This window comes from Notamacropus eugenii, chromosome 3 (genome assembly GCF_028372415.1).
Source record: "Notamacropus eugenii isolate mMacEug1 chromosome 3, mMacEug1.pri_v2, whole genome shotgun sequence".
In the NCBI taxonomy this organism is placed as follows: Eukaryota; Metazoa; Chordata; class Mammalia; order Diprotodontia; family Macropodidae; genus Notamacropus; species Notamacropus eugenii.
This window is the reverse complement of record NC_092874.1, coordinates 336,264,854-336,287,044: the sequence shown is the minus strand read 5'-3', so window position 1 is coordinate 336,287,044 and position 22,191 is coordinate 336,264,854. Positions and strand designations below refer to the sequence as shown.

The following is a 22,191-nucleotide window of genomic DNA, read 5'->3' as shown; positions in this document are numbered from 1 at the left end:
AATCTTCTGAAACATAAGACACAGTAAGGTCTTATAGAAAAGTCGGGTTCAGAGACTGTTTTTCTAAGTATTTACTGTAAAAGTATGATTGATAAATGTGTTTTATATGACAGCGTCAAAACTGAAATCTACTGATCATGTTAAATCTCTAAAACATTTCAAAATAATGACATTTTGAAATCTATTTTCTAAACTTGGAAAGATCTGTCCAAGTTCATATAGAGAAATTCTAGCACTTTTCAATACATATTTTACACAAATTATTTTAACCTGAAAATAGTATGCCTGAAAATATTTTCTTAGTTAGCAGGCAAGAGGATAACCTGTAATCCTTGACTATAAAAACAAAAAATTTTTAAAAAATATTATAGGATGCAAAAATTTAACACATAAGTTTACTTTAATAAGCATAAGTCCAGAGGTAGAGACTTCATTAGTATCTCTTCATAAATGTGCTCATGATAATTTCAGTTTAATTATTTCCAGTACAGAGCACTACTGGCAAATAGAGGGATAGGTTAATTAATTAAACCACATGCAAAATTCTTTGCTCTCATCATATGAACTGAATATTTTAAAATAGCCTTAAAAAGAAGTTATTAGGATAAAAGAAACATGAAACAAAAAGCAAAAAAATTATCTATCCTTAAGTTTGGAAGCAATTTGTTGACCAAATAGGTCTCACTAATATTTATTCAAAAGTGTTTCATAATTAGCCTTAAAACATCTGACTTTGGCATCAATTTGCATGAATGCTGATGAAAGTAACAAAAAACCCAAAATGCATCAAATTTTCCAGTAGTGCAATGAAAAATATAGGTAAGAAATGCCAACTACAATGTCAATTTAACAGAAACACAGAGTCTAAAGTTCCTTTTGTCTGCTAAGAGCTCAAACAGTAACACAGGAATGATCTTATATGAATCTATCCCTTTTTAAAAGATATTTCATCTGAAAAAATCTTGACCAACACAAAACAGGGCAGTGTAAAGTATTTTCTGAATAAAGGATGAAATTACTCGTAAGAAATGAAAAAAAGTAATGGATTATTAATTTTAAAATGAAAATAATGGGAGGACCACCAAAGTCATCAATTGACAGATGGCCCACAGAGACAATTATGGGTGAGATTGTAAACAGAAAAGTCATGTTGATGTCATAGATGAAGACCCTCTAACCCCAATTAAGTGAAGATTTGGGTTGAGGCACTCAATTATCTTAATTTAATGTAGGTTAATTGTTTTCATTAATGGACAACTAAAAACTGACAGAACACTATGCATTTTACCTACCTGAAGCTATCCTTTTTATACTGATTACAGTACTCTGTCTCCCGCCCCCAAGAGAGTGGAAAAACAATGGAATGTTGTTTAGCATACTACATATTACACCAAGGACAGACTCTTTTAAGTTCATCTTTCATCTACCATAATTCGGATGGTTTCAGTTAAAAAGAGATCCCTGAATAAAAGCTGGTATAACTTCTTTCAGATTTCCCTTTTTGTGTCGAAAAGTATGTTGATTGCAAAGGGAGATGAAGTTATTTTACAAAATCATACAGACTTTCTGGAACTATGATCTTTTTTCCAAGCTGAAAAAATTTGTAATTTTTCAAATTGCCATGCTGATTTCCCATAGCCTTCTGTAATAACAGTTCTCCAAGTTTTCACGTTCTCAAAACTGAGTTATATAATGTTCCAACAAAAGACGAACAGACTTTACTAAAAAAACCTAATAAAAAACTTTAGTTTAGACACTAAAGTAATAGTGAACTTCTAAAAGGATGTTATCCATAGAATATTTTTATTGGATGGCAAGCCTCCATTTTTATAAACTGTAAAGTAATTCCTTCAGCATTAAAATAAATGGATACCAAGCCTTCCTAATATTCTGTAGTAGGAAGCAGGTAAATCTGAACTTGGGCCTAGAACAGGTGAGTAGTAAATGTATCCTTGTACTTTGCATTAGATTAAGTTGTTTCTTTGCAAACATGGTCTCAGTGATGATATCCTGCTAATGGCTGCTGTTGGCTGCTAATGAGAATGTATATATGGTCAATTCGGTACAATTAATTTCAAATAACACAATTGTGTCATACATAGCCCCTCAATATGCAAAACTGCTAAAAAAGTCATGAAGCCCGAGGAACTATAATTCTTCTAAACATAAGCAACAAGCCCATAAACATGCAGAGGATGACAACTACTTAAAACACACAAATGAATTCACAGAATACAAATTATTTCTCAAGTATGTTCAATATTTTGGTACCGTACAATATAAAATCAAATGGCATGAAGGATAAAAGAAATCAAATCAGAATTACTAACCCTACTTATTTTTAATTGAACTGGAATATTGTTTGGGAGAGTTGGAAAGTGGGACAATAAAAATGTGGTAAAAAATTCTAAAATTACACTAAGGCAGCCAGTACTCTTAAGCCAGGTTCTTAAGTAAACTCTCAGTAGTCATATATATATGTAAATATAAATGTAGATCCATAAAATCTTACTTTATACAAGAATTTTATTTACATAATATAAGAAATGATGAAATAAAATTGCCTTTTAGTTTCCTATTAAAAGGGAAAAAATTGGATCACAGGGTCATTGCCCTAGAGATGGAAGGGTCCTCAGGAACTCGTTAACAATTAGTTGAAGCCAAAGAAAAGAAATATGTTGAATAGAAAATTAGGTAATTCAGTAAAATGGAAATTTAAAGTAATTTTCATTGCTAATGGGATAATTTTCTTTCAGAAAAAGAATATCCTATTGATGCACAAAGGCAATTAATATGTAAAAGCAAATAAAAATTCCCAATCCTTTTTAGAACATTAAAAATTTACAAGAATCAAACAAATTTGATGTATATATCTTAAAATAGTTGATGGAAATTAGGCTGGCCTCTAATCATATTAGTTAGCACTCAAAGATTCAAGAAAATATAATTTATATGAAGCCACAATAATGGAGAATGAAAAGCTACTGGAGAAATAACTTGTTTCCATCCATCCATACTGTACTACTAAGGCTGGCATACTTTACCATTCTCACTTCCCAAAATAAAGACATGAGTTTGAAGCAGTAAGATTATGAATTGGATGAAAGAATGATGCACAGGATATAAAAGAATGACCATGTTTTCTCTCCCATGAGATTAAATAAAGGAACAGAATTAAGAGAAAGGAAACAAAATGAGGTCTGCAAGTATATCCAAATGAGGCCAAACAGAGAGAAGACTTCTACAGACATACTCTTGGAAATTTCAAGCACCTGAATCACAAAGATAGTAATGGATGGGTATGATTTGGTTTTGGTTTTGTTTTTAAAGTGCCAGACCCAAAAATAAACAGAATATGTGCAAGCAGAACTCAAAAAGCAGCATTCCTAAGATTTCGAAGATCCTGCAAGCCCCCTTTCCTTATGCAATAAATAGTTAAGCATTTACTGGAAAGGAAAGGAAGACTAGTGCATTAGATATTTTCTTTAAGAAGTAAAAATATTTTCCTACCATCTTTAAAGATTTCTTCCAACTTGAAAGTACTGCATAATAAAGATGGTAGTTGCAAACAGTTTATATATTTTAAAACTTTTCTCCACCTTTCTAAATAAATGCTGGTAAGGTGATACCATAATACCATAATTTTGATCGAAAAGACTGGTATGGGAAATACCAGCCTTATCAAACATACTACTAAATGGTTTCAGACCCCAAATCATTAACAAAATATCTGCAGATTTTGAAAATATATTTTCGAGTAAGGTGAACATTTTCAACATCTTTACTTTTGAATATGAACTACCCATTGAAGTACTTGGTTAAAAGGAACAGGAGGCAGCCTATTCTCTAATTCTCTAAAACTCTAATTCTAGGTCAGTGGAGTGCTCTTTTCTTTGGGGCCAGTGTTTAATATTCCACCTATAAACATTCACATCAGAATTAACAACTTTCTTCAAATTTTTAGCGAATAATTAGGCTAAAGATCTCTGTAAATATACAGTGTAATATAATGTTAAATTGGATACCTACAAAGGACTGGCCAGTATAAAACAGGGCATCTCTTGGCCTCACCCTCCATCATTTATGCTGTTTGGATGTTAAGATCCATCACTATTTAGTAGGACCACCCATTTGAAATGGTGGAAATCTCTTTCATCCAGGCAGTGTGGTGTAGTAAAAAGAACACTACACAAAACTTGCTTCTGAGTGATTACTCTGTCACTTGCTGTATGAATTTAGGCAAGGCAGAATCTCTCTGAACTTCAGTTTGCAGGCTAAGGATATTTGCACTACCTTATCTCACAGTTGTGACCAGAGTGCTCTGTAAACTACTAAGTGCTTTAGAAACGTGAACTGGCAAAACCACCAAATAACAAAAATTTTGGAGGGTTTCTAACTCTGATATTTGCAAGGAAGCCACCTCTAACATATACTTGTTTGTGACTGCGAAGACTTTCAGGTTTGGAAACTATTTGGAAAAAAATGCTGTACTGTTCACCTGTGAACTACCCTCAAACTTCTCTTTTTCTTGTTTCATACACAAGGACCCAAAGGATTGGTTTTTATTTTATGATTTATTAACTTCCAAATTCAGCAAGATATTTTTATAAACAATGAGATACCTGATTTGGAGACTGAGAAATGAAAATGTCTGTGACAGGTAAATTATTAGACTGGTTCTGCCATATGATGCCTCTCCCCCAAGTCCCCAAACATCTACACACAAATTAGATTGTCATTCTACAGATGTGCCGGTTAAATGACAATGTTAAAAAAAATTAAACTGTTTCATTCTACAACACAGGCAGACAAAACAGAACATGACAACAACGATGTGCTAGTAAATACTAAGTCCAATAAAAGATGAGGGAACTACAAGAAGGAACTAGCATGAAAAAGAGGCTACAAGGGACTGGTATGGGTTCATTAACATAAAGAATTTTTGAGTCTGGCCTAAATAATTTATTGCCTTTTGACATCATTTTGCTTTCCCTTTGTTAAAAGCACATTTTTTTTTCTCAAAGTCAGCAATACCTTGTCTACCTGTCCTGTCTGGGAGACTGAAAGATAAAGGTCTGTAAGAGAGAAGAATGAAAGGGCTAGAAAGATCAGGAGGTTCGGAAAAACGAGGACTGTCTTCAAAATGTAGAGACTAAATCCATACCCAACTTACCCTCTTAACGACCACACTCTGTATCATACACACAAGGACTAACCAAATCTCCCCTTCCGCACCCACCTACCTCCGCCCCCCAGAGGAGTCCTTTAGATTCCCAAGCCCCGTCCTCCCCAGCTTAAATCCTCCTCTCTCCAGTTGCAGAGATAATTTAAAGCACAGTGGTTGGAAGGAAACTCATTCAGGGGCTATTTTTGCTCCTTCTCAAATGGGGACAATGTTGAGCAAAGAGGGATTTGCCTAAGTCTCAACAGTATTTTCTATACTACTGACCTAAATAACAGAAAATAGGGTCCTTTTGGCCCAGAACTATAAGAGCTGTTGCAATGGTTAGGATAGGTGGCAAAATCTTTAATTTCAGAAAATGCAAAGGAGATTTTGCATAACTTTGCATAACTTTCAAGTTACATTTTACATATACATTAAGTAATTTTTAAAAGATAAAATTGGTCTCTAAAAATATTACTTGTACAAATACTTTAAAAATCATGGTAACCAGTTTTAATCATGAAATTTAAACCTTTCACTGAATTTCAATTTAATCTCTCAATATATTTTCACTCACAAAGCAAATTCCATTTTAATTCAGATGGCTAAGGCGTATTTCCATTAAAATAAATGCAGATCACTTTCTAAAGATACTTGCTGAATCAAAAATGCTTTAGTCATATATGGAAATGAGAAATGCTTTGAAAGGTTTTGTTAGTTTTCATTTTTCTGAAGCCAAATTTGACTACTCCTAAGACTAATATAGAGGGAAGAGATTACTGAACACTAGTATGGACAAGGCCAATATAACTTTTAATATTAATGGTTAAAAGCACACAATCTGAAATAAACAGCTATATTTCTATGACTCAAAATGCTATTAAGAACTATTACAAATAGAAAAACTGTTTAAAATTTTGTATATTGTAGTCTGTCTTTTAATTTAAAAATGTTAATATACACCTAATCATAAGGGACAAAAAGGAAAATTGATTTGGTAGCAGTTATTAATTGGTAAACACATAACTGATGGTTGATGAATCAGTTCTGTAAGTCTTAAGCAGAATTACAAGCTAGCTTATATAGTACAATATCTGTGAATGGCTTTAAAAAAAAAATCCCAGAACTTTAAAAAAAAAACAACCCAGAATTTTAATAATGTGCTTTACAAAGTAACTTTCATCCACCACTTTACATATTGACTTTTGACTTTTTTTCTCTTGTATTTACTGCTTTCTATGGTGAGAAAAATTACCTCATTAGCTCCCCAAAAAAGTCATGTAACTATTAAAAATAGTCTTCATTACATAATTATTGTTGGTATTTGGCTACTTAATTTTTGTAAGGGATTAAGCGACTTGGCCAGAGTCACACAGCTGATAAGTGTCTGAGGCTGGATGAACTCAGGTCCTCCTGATTCCAGGGTTGGTGTTCTCTCCACTGCACCACCTAAGTGCTCCCTTTTCTACTTCAATTTAACATTATATATGTATACAGATTTAGAGAAACATACTGGATTCTACCTCCCATATTTTTGAAAGTAGGGTATAAACCCCCCAAAAGCTAATGAAATATCACATCAGAGAGAAAAGAAAATCAGGTCAACTCCAATGAGCACCTTAAAAGTACATTCCATACAAGCACTCAAAATGTATTTTTCTTTTACAATTGATGCCATAAGATTCAAAAGTTACCATAAATTCATTTTAAGAAGATTACATATTTGTTTAAAGTTTTTCTTGCTTCTTCAGATTCTTAGCTACACAGATTCAAAAACAATGTTAATGGATTATACACATTTCACATATTTCTACAAGCAGACTTTCTAAATTCTATACTTTAACCATGTTACATATAAATATGCTGGCATTAGATCATTTACAATACCCTTTTTGGCTACTTTATCTACACTACTCCTATTTATGGAGTTTTTTCATTTCAAAAATGCATGTCTACAACTCTTTTCTAATTGACCCAGAAAATACATACTGCTTCTTAAAATAATTAATAACAAATACATCTTCTCTATGTATCATAAACATGGCTGCTAAGAAGAATGACTGTCTTTTGGAAGATAAAGGAAGCATGCGTTACAGAAGAAAGAAAATAAGGATTATAATTCCGTTTTAAATTAAATCCCAGGGGAAGGGGAGCATTTTTTTAAAACAGAATTTGGAGTCTCCCTAAATTCCATACTTATCTGCCAATGGCTTTATTCATTCCAAGTGAAAAAGTATTAAATTGACTTTTTTAATGCTGAAAAAGATTTACATTAACTTCACAAGTTTCTACTAAGTAACAAGTTGATTGGTTTTCTTTGGAAATTGACAGTTTAGTAGCAAGTTTACATTTTAAAAGATGCAAACATTTGAGATTTTGTTAAGAACTACAAGACAATATTTTTCAAATCATTTTGCCAATATGGATACAGTTTTAAAGACTGACAGCTACAAACATCCCCAAATAGTTACAATGTTAATAGCTGTCTTTTCCAAAGTAATCAAGAATGAACCTTGAGAAACCACTTGGTCCCTTGGGACCACATGCCACAGGTATGCTGGCCTGTGTCTGGAAGGTAGGAGATAAGCAGAGCCAGCAAAATTATGGTTTCCTTGTTAAAGGTCAGGTTGGCTCCAATCAATCTAACAGTTATAAGTGAATCCAAACCCCACTGGATGGGTCATCAACATTATGCTAAATCTTTCCCAAGAATCCAGTGCAGTACAAATGCTCCAATAGCTAGACAAGGCAGGTATCTTTCAATGTACGATCAGGTTTGTGAAGCATCTATTTTGGCTTGAAACATTTCTCCACACACAAACCCTCCCTACCCTTTTCTTCTAAAAACCATCTTTATTAAGCAGAATTTAATTATTTAAAAAAAGGCTTAGTTCTAGGGTTTCCTTTATAAGGAAGCTTCAATTACTGTTTAAAACATTTCAGAAAAGATACTGGATTCCATCATGGCAAGAAGCACTCCAAAGACTTGAGCAGCAGGGCTCAGGGGTTAGAACTCTTAAAATAGATATTGCTTTGGTTAAAGGAAGTTTATATCTGGTTATTACACTATGCAGCAGCCCCAGAACTCTAACTACACTATCCATATACATGGGCCATTTTCTAGCAGAGCAAGCAGGCCAGCTTAGGGGTAGGGCTGAAGGACACACAGCAAAAGCTGCAGATCATGCTTTATTTATGATCACGCTTTGGAAACCTTAATCCACGAGGGTCCTTCCAAAACTTACCTCAGATTTCTCCAGTTTATTTTGAGCATCAATTTGAGTAACAATTTCATTCATGTTGGTCTCCAAAACCATTCCCCCCATCACCATTTCCGCCAGAATATTGTGGACCTAAAGGGAGAAAATGCAGACTAATTAAAAAGATGCAATTTTGTCATACCTGGTGGTCTGTTTTCAGAAGTGGTGTTAAAGTTAATATTTGGAATGATGATTGTTTATCATTGCTGGGTTATAGCTTCATATGGAAAGAGCTTAATGCCCTTCTGAGTCAATGGAGGGAAGACTTCCCTTTCACTAACCAATGTGTTATTGATACGTAGTAAGAATGGACACAGAAAAACTAAAGCATGAAAATAAAAAAGGCCTATGCAAATAAGGAATAAAAGGATGCCCTTCTACAAAAAGGACTTTAAAAAGGATATTAGTCCCTTGTCCCCAACAAAACATAGTGAGTTTCTGCCTTCCTCAATTGACTTCAGGCCAATGTCTCCAAGATTCTGCTTCCTTATCTCTAAGATGGGCATTACATCTACACCATTTCTATCACATGGTTGTTGGGAGGAAAGTATTTTCTAAAATCTGATAGCAATCTAGGAATGTGAGTTGTTTAATCATAGGCAAGGACACAGAGATAGCTATAATGCATTTGGATAACTTTAACAAACCAAGTGGACAAGATCTGATGAAAACAAGAACACAAGATGACTTTAAAATAAATTAAACTTGCACAATATTTTCTGCAAAAGTAGTTTATGCATCAAAACATCATATAACTTAGAAGTTCTAATGATATCACTGCTATCATGTAATAATTTATTAAGAAAAATAAGCATTCTGGAGGCATCAAATTACCCTCCTGGAAAATATTAATTGAAATTTATTCAGTGTGACACACTCTTCTATAGGAGGCTCTCTTTCATTTGTTTGTCTATTTAAAAGGATGTATTCACAACAAAAACCTTATTTGCCTCACTTTCTCACCTGTAAAATGAACTAGAGAAGAAAAAGGCAAACCACTCCAGTATCTTGGCCAAAAAAACCCCAAATGGTGTCTTGAAGTGTCAGACACAATTGGAAAACTACTACAACATACATGTATAATACACATTTAGAGAGAGTGTGTGTGTGCATGCAGCATATCCACCAGCAAAGAATAAATTAACAATGGTATAAAATAAAAATCCATAGGGGATTTGTTTTAATGAACAGATAAGAATAACACAACACAATTTCTGCATATACATTTAAATGGCTTGAAAATATCTGAAAAGCATATTTCATTAGAGTTTAAACAGCCCCTCCCCATCTTATGTATGCCCCTCCTGATTTTATAGTCTGAATTAATGACGTTTTATTCTAATACCTTTATTATAAGAATTCAAAGTGCCCTCAGATTTATTCTCATTTTATCCTTCAACATTTGTATTTAGTTCCACAAATATGTCACATTACATTTACATGAAAGAGCACTGGATATGAACCCAGAAAACCCTGGTTCAAATCACAGGATAAAAGATTCAGAGCAAGAAGGGCCCTCAGAATTCACCCGGTCCAACCCCACTCCCTCTAACCTCCACTGTACAGATGAAGGAACTGTGGCTTTAGATAGTAAAGATCTAGATCTTCCTAACACCAAGCCCCACCCTCTTATCTAATACATCAATACCAGTGCAGCTATTTATTACCTGTGACCTTGGCCAAATCATTTAATTTCGCTAGGCCTCATTTTCCTCACGTGCAAAATCAGGAAATAAATTTTGATTTCCCTCCCAGATATTCACATTCCCACAAAGTAGAGATCTATGTGGACGCGCTTCAAAGATCTTCTAGCTGAGCCATGTGGATAAAAAATGATATATTACCTAGTCCATAATATGCCATTGGTAGGCAGCCTATGGAAGTGTCCTCTTATTTGGGGGTCAGGGTGAAACACGGGGTGAACAGAGGAACTAAGTCTCTGGTTTCATTAGTATAGAGAGTTTCCAACGACGAAACTTCTACCAATGCAGCAGACTGATTCTTCTGCAATTTACTGCCAGAGTTGCCTGGAGCACTAAGTAAATAACTTAAGGTCACACAGCCAGGATGTGTGAGAAGCAGGTATTGAATCCAGGTCTCCTGAACTCTGAGGCTGGTTCTCCATCCACTACACCAGGCTGCTTCTCAAACTTCACAAATATACACACATGCATGCATGCACACACACTCTCTATCTCTATTATAGACTGATGGAGCAGCAAGTAAAAATTAGGCTAAATGGCATTTGAGAAACTGTGCGAACGGTTGATACCAAATTACCTGCTCCCACAAGAAGCCCAGGCCTTTATATTGGGTTATTTTTGTGATTCGTCCTGTCTGACTCTTTGTGACCCCATTGGGGGTTTTCTTGGCAGAAATACTAGACTGGTTTTGCCATTTCCTTCTCTGGCTCATTTTACAGATGAGGAAACTGAGGCAAATGGGACTAAGTGACTTATCTAGGATCACACAGCTAGTAAGTGTCTGAGGTCAGTTTCAGTCTAGCCACTGTATCACACAGCTGCCCCTTCCCACCAGTAGGGTTTTACACTGCTGCCAATCATGGCACACCAAAATCTCCAAACAATCCAAATTAGGCATAACAAGAAAGGTGCTGACAAGGTGGGTGCAAATAGACTGCAGCCTGACATGCACTCAGAAGAAATTTGAAAGACATTATTAAGGAAATGCATGACCAGCTGGTGTGGTCAGTTGGGTAGTAAGGAGAGGACACACAAACACACTGAATGACAAATTAATATTCCTGACATATGAAAAAAGCAAAATTTGGAAGTGTGAGAGAAGCTTCTGGCCTCTTAGATAATTTATGGAGGATCTTTAGAAAGACAGACAAAAGATCTAAAGGTTAAGAAGAGATAGGACTGTGATTTATATAACTGGAAGTATACACACATCTTTGAAACAAACAATCCAAAGCACCAAAGTATAAATTTGAAAAAAAAAAAGCACTTTAAATGCATTGTTTGCTATTTTAAGAATACTTCAGGACCTGTAATTCTATAGATGTGTGTGTACACTCTCTGTAAGTGCAAACTGCTGCCCTGCCACAACTTAAGGGGTGATCTTCATGAGTGATGTCATGGCCCCCATCATTTAGCATCACTGGCCCAAGGGATGCTTCTTTTGCTGTCCTTTCCTGGTTTTAAGTTTCCATCTGGTAAGTACACTTTTAAAGACCACATTATTTACATTAAGTTGTATGGTAAGTACTCTAATTAACTGAGTAGCCCCTTAAAATCTTTTCCAGAATTCTGCATCTATAAGGAAAGTGTGTGTCTGTGCGTCTGTGTATACACACACACAGACACACATCAGGAAAGTGAGTAAAATGGATGGGCTGAGAAATAACATTTCATATATTTGCATTTTATCAGGAGCTCAGATGGCTGGCAACATGAGCCCTCTCTAACATTGTTGTGAACCTGGAAATTAGCAACAAAAAATTCTTAGAAGAGCAGGAGAAAAAAAATTGCAAAAATGCTATATATAGAAAAGGAGCAATATTACCATTATATATTCTAGCTTAAGCTTTCATAAACCTATTGGTTTAGTATTGCATATAAAATTAGTTACTGATTTCGCTAGACTGATCAAATAGTTCCTTATGACTCCTAAACTACGACCAGATAGAAATGTGAATGTTTGCTGCTTCTTAGAGGCACACCCTATAAGAAATGGCAGTATCTGATCGTAAAGGAGGTGAGAGAAGAGTCATGGAAGAAAAATAGAGTAGTGTTGGCCTTTGTGCTGTTACAGCACTATATAGTAATTAATGTTTGTATAACGACTTTGAATTATCAGTAAAAGGTGAAATTATCTTTACTGTATCCTACTCACTAAAGAAAGTGTTTTATAGCTTCCTCCTTTGAAAGAGGATGGGGGGGGGGGCGGAGCCAAGATGGCGGAGTAGAAAGATGCACATACACATAGCTCTGAACCCACAACCCATAGAACGGCTACAGGGAAGTAACTCACGGCGAATTCTGCACCCAGAGGCCACGGAACGTTGGAGAGAGGGAGATTTCTGTTCCGGAGAGACCTGCAAACCTCTCGCGGGGGGGTCCTTCAAGCTGCGGACTGGGCGCTGGGACTGGGAGCTGAGTGCAGCCCGGCCGTGGCCGCGGCACCAAGAGGAAAAGATCCGAGCGGGCTTCAGAGACGGGATCTCCAGCGGCCACGCGGGTCCCTCCACCCACAGAGGGACCTGCAAACCTCTCGCAAAAGGTCCATTGCGCTGCAGACGCGGAGCCCAGCCCAGACCTGTCACAGCCGCAGCACCAAGAAAAGCAGATCCGAGCAGGCTTCAGGGACGGGATCTCCAGCGGCCGCACAAGTCCCTCCACCCACAGGTGACGGGGGTCGGTGAGAGAGTCTCTTTGGCGGGTCGAGAGGGGAGTGGGGTGCCCCCATAACTCAGGCCCCCCCCCCGGAGGGAGAAGCTGAGAGGCGGCTGCAGACAGGGGCTCCGCAAGGGGGCAGGAGCCTGGATCCATTGTGGAAGGTCTGTGCATAAACCCCCTGAGGGAACTGAGCCTGAGAGGCGGCCCTGCCCTGACCTGACCACCTGAACTTAATCTCACACTGAATAGCAGCCCTGCCCCCGCCAAAAGCCCTAAAGCTGGAAGCAGCATTTGAATCTCAGACCCCAGACGCTGGCTGGGAGGATCAGGAGGCGAGGTGGGTGTGAGGAGAATATTCAGAGGTCAAGTCACTGGCTGGGAAAATGCCCAGAAAAGGGAAAAGAAATAAGACTATAGAAGGTTACTTTCTTGGTGAACAGGCATTTCCTCCCTTCCTTTCTGATGAGGAAGAACAATGCTTACCATCAGGCAAAGACACAGAAATCAAGGCTTCTGTGTCCCAGCCCACCCAATGGGCTCAGGCCATGGAAGAGCTCAAAAGAATTTTGAAAATCAAGTTAGAGAGAAGGAGGAAAAACTGGGAAGAGAAATGAGAGACATGAAGTCAAAGCATGAACAGCAGATCAGCTCCCTGCTAAAGGAGACCCAAAAAAATGTTGAAGAAATTAACACCTTGAAAACTAGCCTAACTCAATTGGCAAAAGAGGTTCAAAAAGCCAATGAGGAGAAGAATGCTTTCAAAAGCAGAATTAGCCAAATGGAAAAGGAGATTCAAAAGCTCACTGAAGAAAATAGTTCTTTCAAAATTAGAATGGCACAGATGGAGGCTAATGACTTTATGCAAAACCAAGAAATCACAGAACAAAGAGAGAAGAATAGAAAAATGGAAGATAACGTGAAATATCTCATTGGAAAAACAACAGACCTGGAAAATAGATCCAGGAGAGACAATTTAAAAATTATGGGACTACCTGAAAGCCATGATCAAAAGAAGAGCCTAGACATCATCTTTCATGAAATTATCAAGGAAAACTGCCCTGAGATTCTAGAACCAGAGGGCAAAATAAATATTCAAGGAATCCACAGAACACTGCCTGAAAGAGATCCAAAAAGAGAAACTCCTAGGAACATTGTGGCCAAATTCCAGAGTTCCCAGGTCAAGGAGAAAATATTGCAAGCAGCTAGAAAGAATCAATTCAAGTACTGTGGAAATACAATCAGGATAACACAAGATCTAGCAGCCTCTACATTAAGGGATCGAAGGGCATGGAATAGGATATTCCAGAAATCAAAGGAACTAGGACTAAAACCAAGAATCACCTACCCAGCAAAACTGAGTATAATACTTCAGGGGAAAAATTGGTCTTTCAATGAAATAGAGGATTTTCAAGTATTCTTGATGAAAAGACCAGAACTGAAAAGAAAATTTGACTTTCAAACACAAGAATGAAGAGAACCATGAAAAGGTGAACAGCAAAGAGAAGTCATAAGGGACTTACTAAAGCTGAACTGTTTACATTCCTACATGGAAAGACAATATTTGTAACTCTTGAAATATTTCAGTATCTGGGTACTGGGTGGGAGTACACACACACACATGCACACACGCACACATACATAGAGACAGAGTGCACAGAGTGAATTGAAGAGGATGGGATCATATCTTAAAAAAAAAAAAACGAAATCAAGCAGTGAGAGAGAAATATATTGGGAGGAGAAAGGGAGAAATTGAATGGGGCAAATTATCTCTCATAAAAGAGGCAAGCAAAAGACTCATTAGTGGAGGGACAAAGAGGGGAGGTGAGAGAAAAACATGAAGTCTACTCTATCACATTCCACTAAAGGAAAGAATAAAATGCACACTCATTTTGGTAAGAAAACCTATCTCACAATACAGGAAAGTGGGGGACAAGGGGACAAGCAGGATGGGGGGGATGATAGAAGGGAGGGCATGGGGAGGAGAGTGCAATTCGAGGTCGACACTCATGGGGAGGGATAGGATCAAAAGAGAATAGAAGTAATAGGGGACAGGATAGGATGGAGGGAAATATAGTTAGTCCTATACAACACAACTATTATGGAAGTCATTTGCAAAACTACACAGATTTGGCCTATATTGAATTGCTTGCCTTCCAAAGGGAAGGGGTGGAGAGGGAGGGAGGTAAAGAAGTTGGAACTCAAAGTGTTAGGATCAACTGTCGAGTAATGTTCTTGCCACTAGGAAATAAGAAATACAGGTAAAGGGGTATAGAAAGCTATCTGGCCCTACAGGACAAAAGAGAAGATGGAGACAAGGGCAGAGGAGGGATGATAGAAGAGAGAGCAGATTGGTCATAGGGGCAATTAAAATGCTTGGTGTTTGGTGGGGGGAGGGGATAAAAGGGGAGAAAATTTGTAACCCAAAATTTTGTGAAAATGAATGTTAAAAGTTAAATAAATTAATTTAAAAAAAAAAAAGAAAGTGTTTTATATATTGTGGTTTGTCCTTTATTCTTGAGGAGGACCGATGACATCAGGAGGGTGATATCTTTACTTGCCAGAGTGAATTTAAGTGAATTTAGGTATTTAAGTGAGGCAGAGCTGTTTATATATACTTATAAGTCAACGCTAAACATTTGTGTTTAACTTTCATGACTTGAAGCACGTGTGGTTTTATTAGTAACTTCATTTTCACTTTTGCATTGTCAGCCATGTACATTCATGGCTATGTGCAACACAGAAAAAATGAGAGGCATGATGCACACAAGTTTGCGGAGCTGCTGGTAACTAACTGTTCTTGCTGTTCAGTTGTGTCTGACTCTTTGTGACACCATTTAGATTTTCTCTATAAAGGTAATGGAGTGGTTTGCCATTTCCTTCTCCAGCTCATTACACAAATAAGGAAACTAAGGCAAACAGGGTTAAGTGACTTGCCCAGGGTCACACAGTAAGCATCTGAAGATGGATTTGAACTCAGATCTTCCTGACTCCAGGGCTGGCACTCTACCCACTCACTGTGCCATCAAGTATGCTGATAGGATAAATATTTCAAGGTGGTACATTCTTCATAATGTTCAATGCCATCCACCAGCTCTGAAGTTCAGAGTGTCAGAGGTGATGCCGAGATCTTGTCAGCCTTGGTGTCCTCCTACAGCAGCAATTAAAGTCTCAGCAACTTTTTCCTTGGTTTTGGTCAGCTAAGGGAGAGAAGCTTGCAGCAGTGTAGCATACAGTCCAACGTCCTAAAACTGGCATCTGACACAGTCAAAGGAAAGATTCAGGCTTAAAAATGTTTTAGTTTTGAGAATTTTGTTTCACAATATTTTTGGTACTGTAGATTGCATGCGTTATGAAAAGTGAATATTGTTTGAAATAACATTTTTTTTAGATGTTAGCACAAAAGGTCACAGAATTCTACTGAGAATGTAGAATTGCATGTTACTGGGTTTGTGTGTGTGTATGTACTTCATTTTACGAATTATTTCATGGTTACTATGTTAGGAGGAGTATATATTATAAGAATTAATGTTTTGTTATTAAGAACTGCATGCAGAAAAGTGCATTTTCAGCAATCTCTAACAAAAGATTACAATTTTTGTGGCTGGGGGAACCTAACCCACCCCTTATTTCCCATAGGTTCAGTGTATCAGCATTTTCATTTTTGATGTTTACGTAGTTTTCTAGGAATGTTACCCCTGCTAAAGTTGAAGATTGACTGTATGTATACACATATGTTTATGGAACACACACACGCTACAAATATAGTGTGTGTTCTATCCCCCCCCCACACACGTATGTATGTATGTATGCATGGTAAATGCATATATGTGGAAATTTACCCACCTATATATATGTAATTCTGTTGAGGAAGCAAATACAGAGGAAATAGATTTCTGTCTGCAGCTGACTTCCACCTAAAACTTATTAGTAAAGATAAAGTATGTCCTCTGGTCTAGCAATGCTTTTTTTCTTAACCTCTTTTGGAGACAGAATTAATAATGATACTGTTGGGTCAAAAGCTATGTAACTTTATAGCCTTTGGGTGCAGTTCCAAGTTGTTTTCCAAAATGGTTGGACTAGTTCTCAATTCTACCAACAGTGTTTTGGTATCCCAATTTTTCCACATCGAGCATTTGTCATTTTCCTTTTCTATCATCTTCACCAGTCTGACAGGTGTGAGGTAGTACTTCAGAATTGTTTTACTTTGCATTTCTCTAATCAGTAGTGAGTTAGTTATTTTTATGTGAATATTGATAGTTTTGATTTCTTCTTCTGAAAACTGCCTATTCATATCTTTTGACCATTTATCAATTGTGGAATAGCTAGTATTTTTATAAATTTGGCTCAGTTCTCTACATATTTGCAAAATGAGGCCTTTATCAGAGAAACCTGCTGTAAAATTTAATTCCCAGTTTTCTGTTTTCCTTCTGATTTTGGCTGCATTAGTTTTATTCGTGCAAAAACTTAATTTCATGTAATCAAAATGATCCACTATGTTTCCTGTTATTTTCTCTATCTCGTTTGGCCATAAACTCTTCCTTTATAGATCTGACAGGTCCATTTCTCAAGAAAAACATATTCCAAGGGATTAAGTGAAAGAACTCCATTATTTGAAAAAAATGATTTTAAGTATTTTAGATAATCAGCTGTATTCCACTGTCATGCCTTCCTTCTCAATGTGTATTCAACTGCTTATTTGTAAATCCCCTAACTAAGCTGAAGAGGTCTACAGAAAGGATTTTTATACTTCTAATGTCTACAATCCCCCATCTATTTTTTAGCTGAAGGATTATGTTTTTAATTTATGGGTGTAAGTAATACAAATAAAAATATGAAAGGTATTATCTAAAAATATTTGGAATTAACATACAGGTTGTTCATTGTTTAGTATAAACTAATGGTAAACACTTCATTATTACAGAAAAAATAAGATCTATTCATTTGTATGACTAAGCTTTAGAGTTTAACGTGAAACTTAACTTCATTTGTCTCTCATCATTTGAGATTGTTATTGTTTGCATCGTTACTATTTGCTAAGTGAGTCCTTTCAGCATAAGCCTTTGGGAGGAAAAAGATAAAGAGGTACAACCCTCTTGTCTTTAGAGTGGAGCCATTACCACTTATGGTAAACCCCGGATAAACATACACTCATTGCCCAGCTAATTTTGTGAAATGTATCCTAACTTACTATGTTAGGAAGGGTACATATTATCAGGATTAATTAATGTTTTGTTACAAAGAATTGTATACAGAAAAGTGCATTATCAGCAAAAGATTACAATTTGTGTTGGTTGGGGAAACCTAATGCCTTATTTCCCAAAGGTTCTATGTATCAGCATTAGCATTTTTGACATTTACATAATTTTCTAGGAGTATTACTCCTGCTAAAGTTGCTAAACATGCATGTTTATGGAATACATACACACACACTATTATTTCTATAACCTTTTACAACAGTTTGTTCCAAGGTACAAGGATTATAATGTATTTAGGTACAACTTAAACTTTTCTTACTGCAATTTAAGTCTATCTTCTTATATTCCACCTTCATTAGAATTTTAAAAAGTAGTTGCCTACCCTTGGTTGATTATCTCCAAGTTATCCCACATACAGACTGGTTGTACATAGTTGTTGGCAGGTTGATTCCCCCATTAGACAGTGAGCTCCTTGAGATGAAGGACTGCCTTTTGTATTTCTTTGCCCAGTGCTAAGCACAGAGTCTGGGACACAATTGGCATTTAGTAACTATTTACTGACTATCTATGCCAGAAGATAGTTGCTAAGTCATCTGCCAGCAACTTTCTTAGAATAAATAATTATTTCAGTTCTTTAAAGGATTTACTTACCAGTGCTTTCATCATTTTTGTTTTTCTTACCCAGTCTCTTCACAGTTCTTTTAAAATGCAGAAGGTGAACTAGATAAATTACTCATCTGAAAGCCTAACTAAGGTTGAGTACAGTGGGAGGATTACCTCCTGGCTTTGGATGTCAAGCTCCTTTTAATGTAGTTTACTAGCATACTATTTTTTTTAATGACGGTTAAAGACGATCAATATTCCTAATAATTTTTAATCTTGGGCTTTTAAAAATCTTACTCTAATCCATAATTCCTCGTTGTCTCTGTAGTTTTTATCCTTAAATGTACCACACTGTAATTGTCCCTACTCATTCCATTCTTTCAATAATTCAATTAAGTTTAACTCAAACTAGGATTTCTTATAGGCCTACTATGTGCAATGCAATATGCCAGGCCTTAGCAATACAAAAACAAAAATGAAAAACAGTCCTTGCCCTTAACAAGCTTATGGTCTATTAGCAAATACAATACGTAAAAAGATATAAACTGAAGATAATTTGAGGAGAAAGCGAACACTAATAAGCAAGCGAATCAGGAAAGGCTTCCCATAGGAAGCACATGGGCTGAGGGTGAGAGAAATCCGGGGATTCTAAGAGGTAGATGAAAGAGTGTGTTCTGGGCTCAGAGGAAGCCATGAAGATATGAAATAGCAGGTTTAGAGGGTTTAGCTGGTGCTAAGACAATCTGGCTGGAGAGTGTGTAAAAGAAAGAAATGTGAAATAAAGCTAGAAAGGTGAGACTAGAGCCAGACTGGGAAATGCCAAGTTGCAGTTTTTATTTTATCTCAGAGGCAGGAGGGAGCCACTAAAAACTGCGAAGCAAGGAGTAGTATGTGGTCAGACCTGTGTCTTAAGAAGATTGTTTTATAAGATGTACAGGAAATGGGGTATAGAAATGTATTTCGCTCTACAGGAAAATAGAAGGGAGAGGGATAGAAGAAGGTGTGTGTGGGATGACAGAAGGGAGGACTGACTGAAGGAAGGGGTGGATGGGGTACATGTTGTCCTGGGGTGGGGAGTGGGAAGAAAATTTGGAATTCAAATTCTTGTGGAAGCGAATGTTGAAAACTGAAAAATAAATAAATTATATATATTAAAACAAACAAAAAAGAAGATTATTTTGGCAACTGTATAGAGGATGGTTTGGAGGGAAAACAAGGAAACCAACGAGGAGGCTCTTGAAATTCTAAGAAAAAGCTGATGAAAGTCTGAACTAGTGCGGGGGTCTTGTCTTGTGAATAGAAAGGAACAAAAAAAGGGAAAGGGAGGCAGCACTGACTGCTCTACCAACCAGTCATTCTCCCATCTGTCTCCCCCTCCTCAGGCCTCCCTATTCCCTGAGATACCAAAATATTGAGGAATATTACATAAACTTGGTTGACATGACAGCAGCAGGGTTTGAGAAGACTGATTCTAACTTTGAAAGAAGCTCTACTGTGGAAAAATACTATCAAACAGCATCCCATGCTACAGATAAATCTTTCATGAAAGAAGAGTCAACCAATGTGGCAAACTCGATTGTTGTCTTATTTTAAGAAACTGCCACAGGAACTCCAACCTTTAGCAACCACCACCCTAACCCGTCAGCAGCCATAAACATAGAGGCAAGACCCTCCACCAGCCAAAAGATTATGACTCACTGAAGGGTCGGATGATGGTGAGCATTTTTAGCAAAAGTATCTTTTAACTAAGGTATGTACATTTTTAAGATATAATACTATTGCACACTTAATAGACTACTGTATAACATAAATATAATTTTTATATTTACTTGGACACCAAAAAATTCATGTGATTTGTTTATTACCATGATCTGGAACAGAACCCACAATATCTCTAAGGTGTATCTCCATAAGGAAGGAAGACAGTAAGGAATCATACATAACTCACAGGATGGTAATATAATGATATCCTCAACAAAAATTGGCTATTTTTAAAGCACTATGCATTATGCATGTGGCTAAGCTCTACAGGACACAAAAACAAAAAATTAACACAGTCCCTAACCTCAAGCAGCTTACACTCTGTGAAGGAACACAACATTCATGTAGATATTTAGAGTAAAACAGCACCAACAACTAAGGAATATCCTAGTTTTTAAAACTAACTTTTTTCATGTTATTTTTCAGAAATCCTTTTGAATTCTATATTCATTCTCTATGATGGAAGCAGCAACACTGATCAAATTCACACGTTTTCTATCTGACATAGCACTGAAGAGCTTGGTCAGCATCTCAGGAGCTCCATCAATGTCACGTGACCACATTTTCAGTGTTTTGCCTTCTCTGTAGTCTTAACAATAAACAATCTGCCCTCGACTCCGTTGGGCCTTGCCTTCTCCTCTGGAAATTATTTACTAACTGAATTATATTTCCATTGTTTGTTATAGATGCAAAACAAAGACTAAAGTCTCTTTTCAATACTTGGTCTTGACAATAATATGTATTTTCATAGCTACCTTGAAAAAGCGGTCAGTTCCAAATTTTCTCCTGCCTAGAATATCTTCTCAAATGATAAAATAACTTCCTTCTCTCAGGAGGGAGTTGGGGGACTATGAGCAAAGAATGTTATATTTACCATGACACATACTCATGGCATTCTTTTTCACAAGGGAGGGAAAGGGTATATTGGGATATGTCTGTGATATGAAAAACAAAACTAAAATGAAATGTTAACAATTGCCTATTTCCAAGACAAGCAAGTCTCAAGAACTTGATGCTAAGTTAGCAGCAAGGGCTACTAACATTTGTAATACCAAATCATTTCACTGTTAAATGTTCCATTTGACATACAGTATAATGGCATTAACTACCAGTTATTTCTGCCACTCCTTAAAATGATTTTCTATAGTCCACTCACCACCACCACCACTACCACCGATGCCAAAAGAATGCCATGCCACATAATTTTCGTGAGGAAACTTGGGCAAAACATTCGTGATTCACAGCCACTTGATGATGGACCAAGTAAAAATGAATTCCTCTCTCTGACAGGCAAAAAATAAAAGGTATTAAACTGAAATTAATGATCCATCCTTACTTTTACCTTTCATCCCAGCCCTACCCCTAATCAATCACATTTTTAAGCTTTCTGTTAATCACTGCTGGCATAATATTTTACTACCTGTACTTTAAAGGACTACAGTAAACATCCTCTGCTTGTCAGATTCTCTCAAACAACACAGTTAGACTTACAAACATCTGATTCATAACTAATTCTGAACCTTGGCTAAAAATCTTGACAGTTTAAAATGTAATTAGAAAAGGCTTAAAGCTTAAGCTAAAAAAAAAAAATGGAAAATGAATGTGTATTCCAATAAACAACATAGCATGCAGAAATAGGCTAAGACATTTTACTTTTAAGAAGTGAAAGGCACTGGAACAAAACAGTAATATTCACTGTGAGACCATACAATAGACTGCCTGTCCAGACAGAGAAAATCAAAGAATTCTTCATATAGATCATGAAACTGACAAAGGAAAGCTATGATAGAGATGGGACATTTAAATTACCTATACATTTACTGGAAGCTTCATTCCATTAAAAGCAG

The 22,191-nt window shown here is 36.5% G+C and overlaps 1 protein-coding gene across 7 annotated transcripts in view; it reads right to left on the bottom strand.

Moving 5' to 3' along the window:
• AP3S1 (adaptor related protein complex 3 subunit sigma 1) overlaps positions 1-22,191 on the bottom strand; it is a 96,681-nt gene that overhangs the window by 1,449 nt on the left and 73,041 nt on the right. For all 7 annotated transcript variants that reach the window (XM_072597106.1, XM_072597108.1, XM_072597107.1 and 4 more), the window contains one exon: positions 8,410-8,517. In XM_072597106.1, coding sequence (XP_072453207.1) covers positions 8,410-8,517 — 108 coding nt within the window. The remainder of the gene's footprint in view (positions 1-8,409; positions 8,518-22,191) is intronic.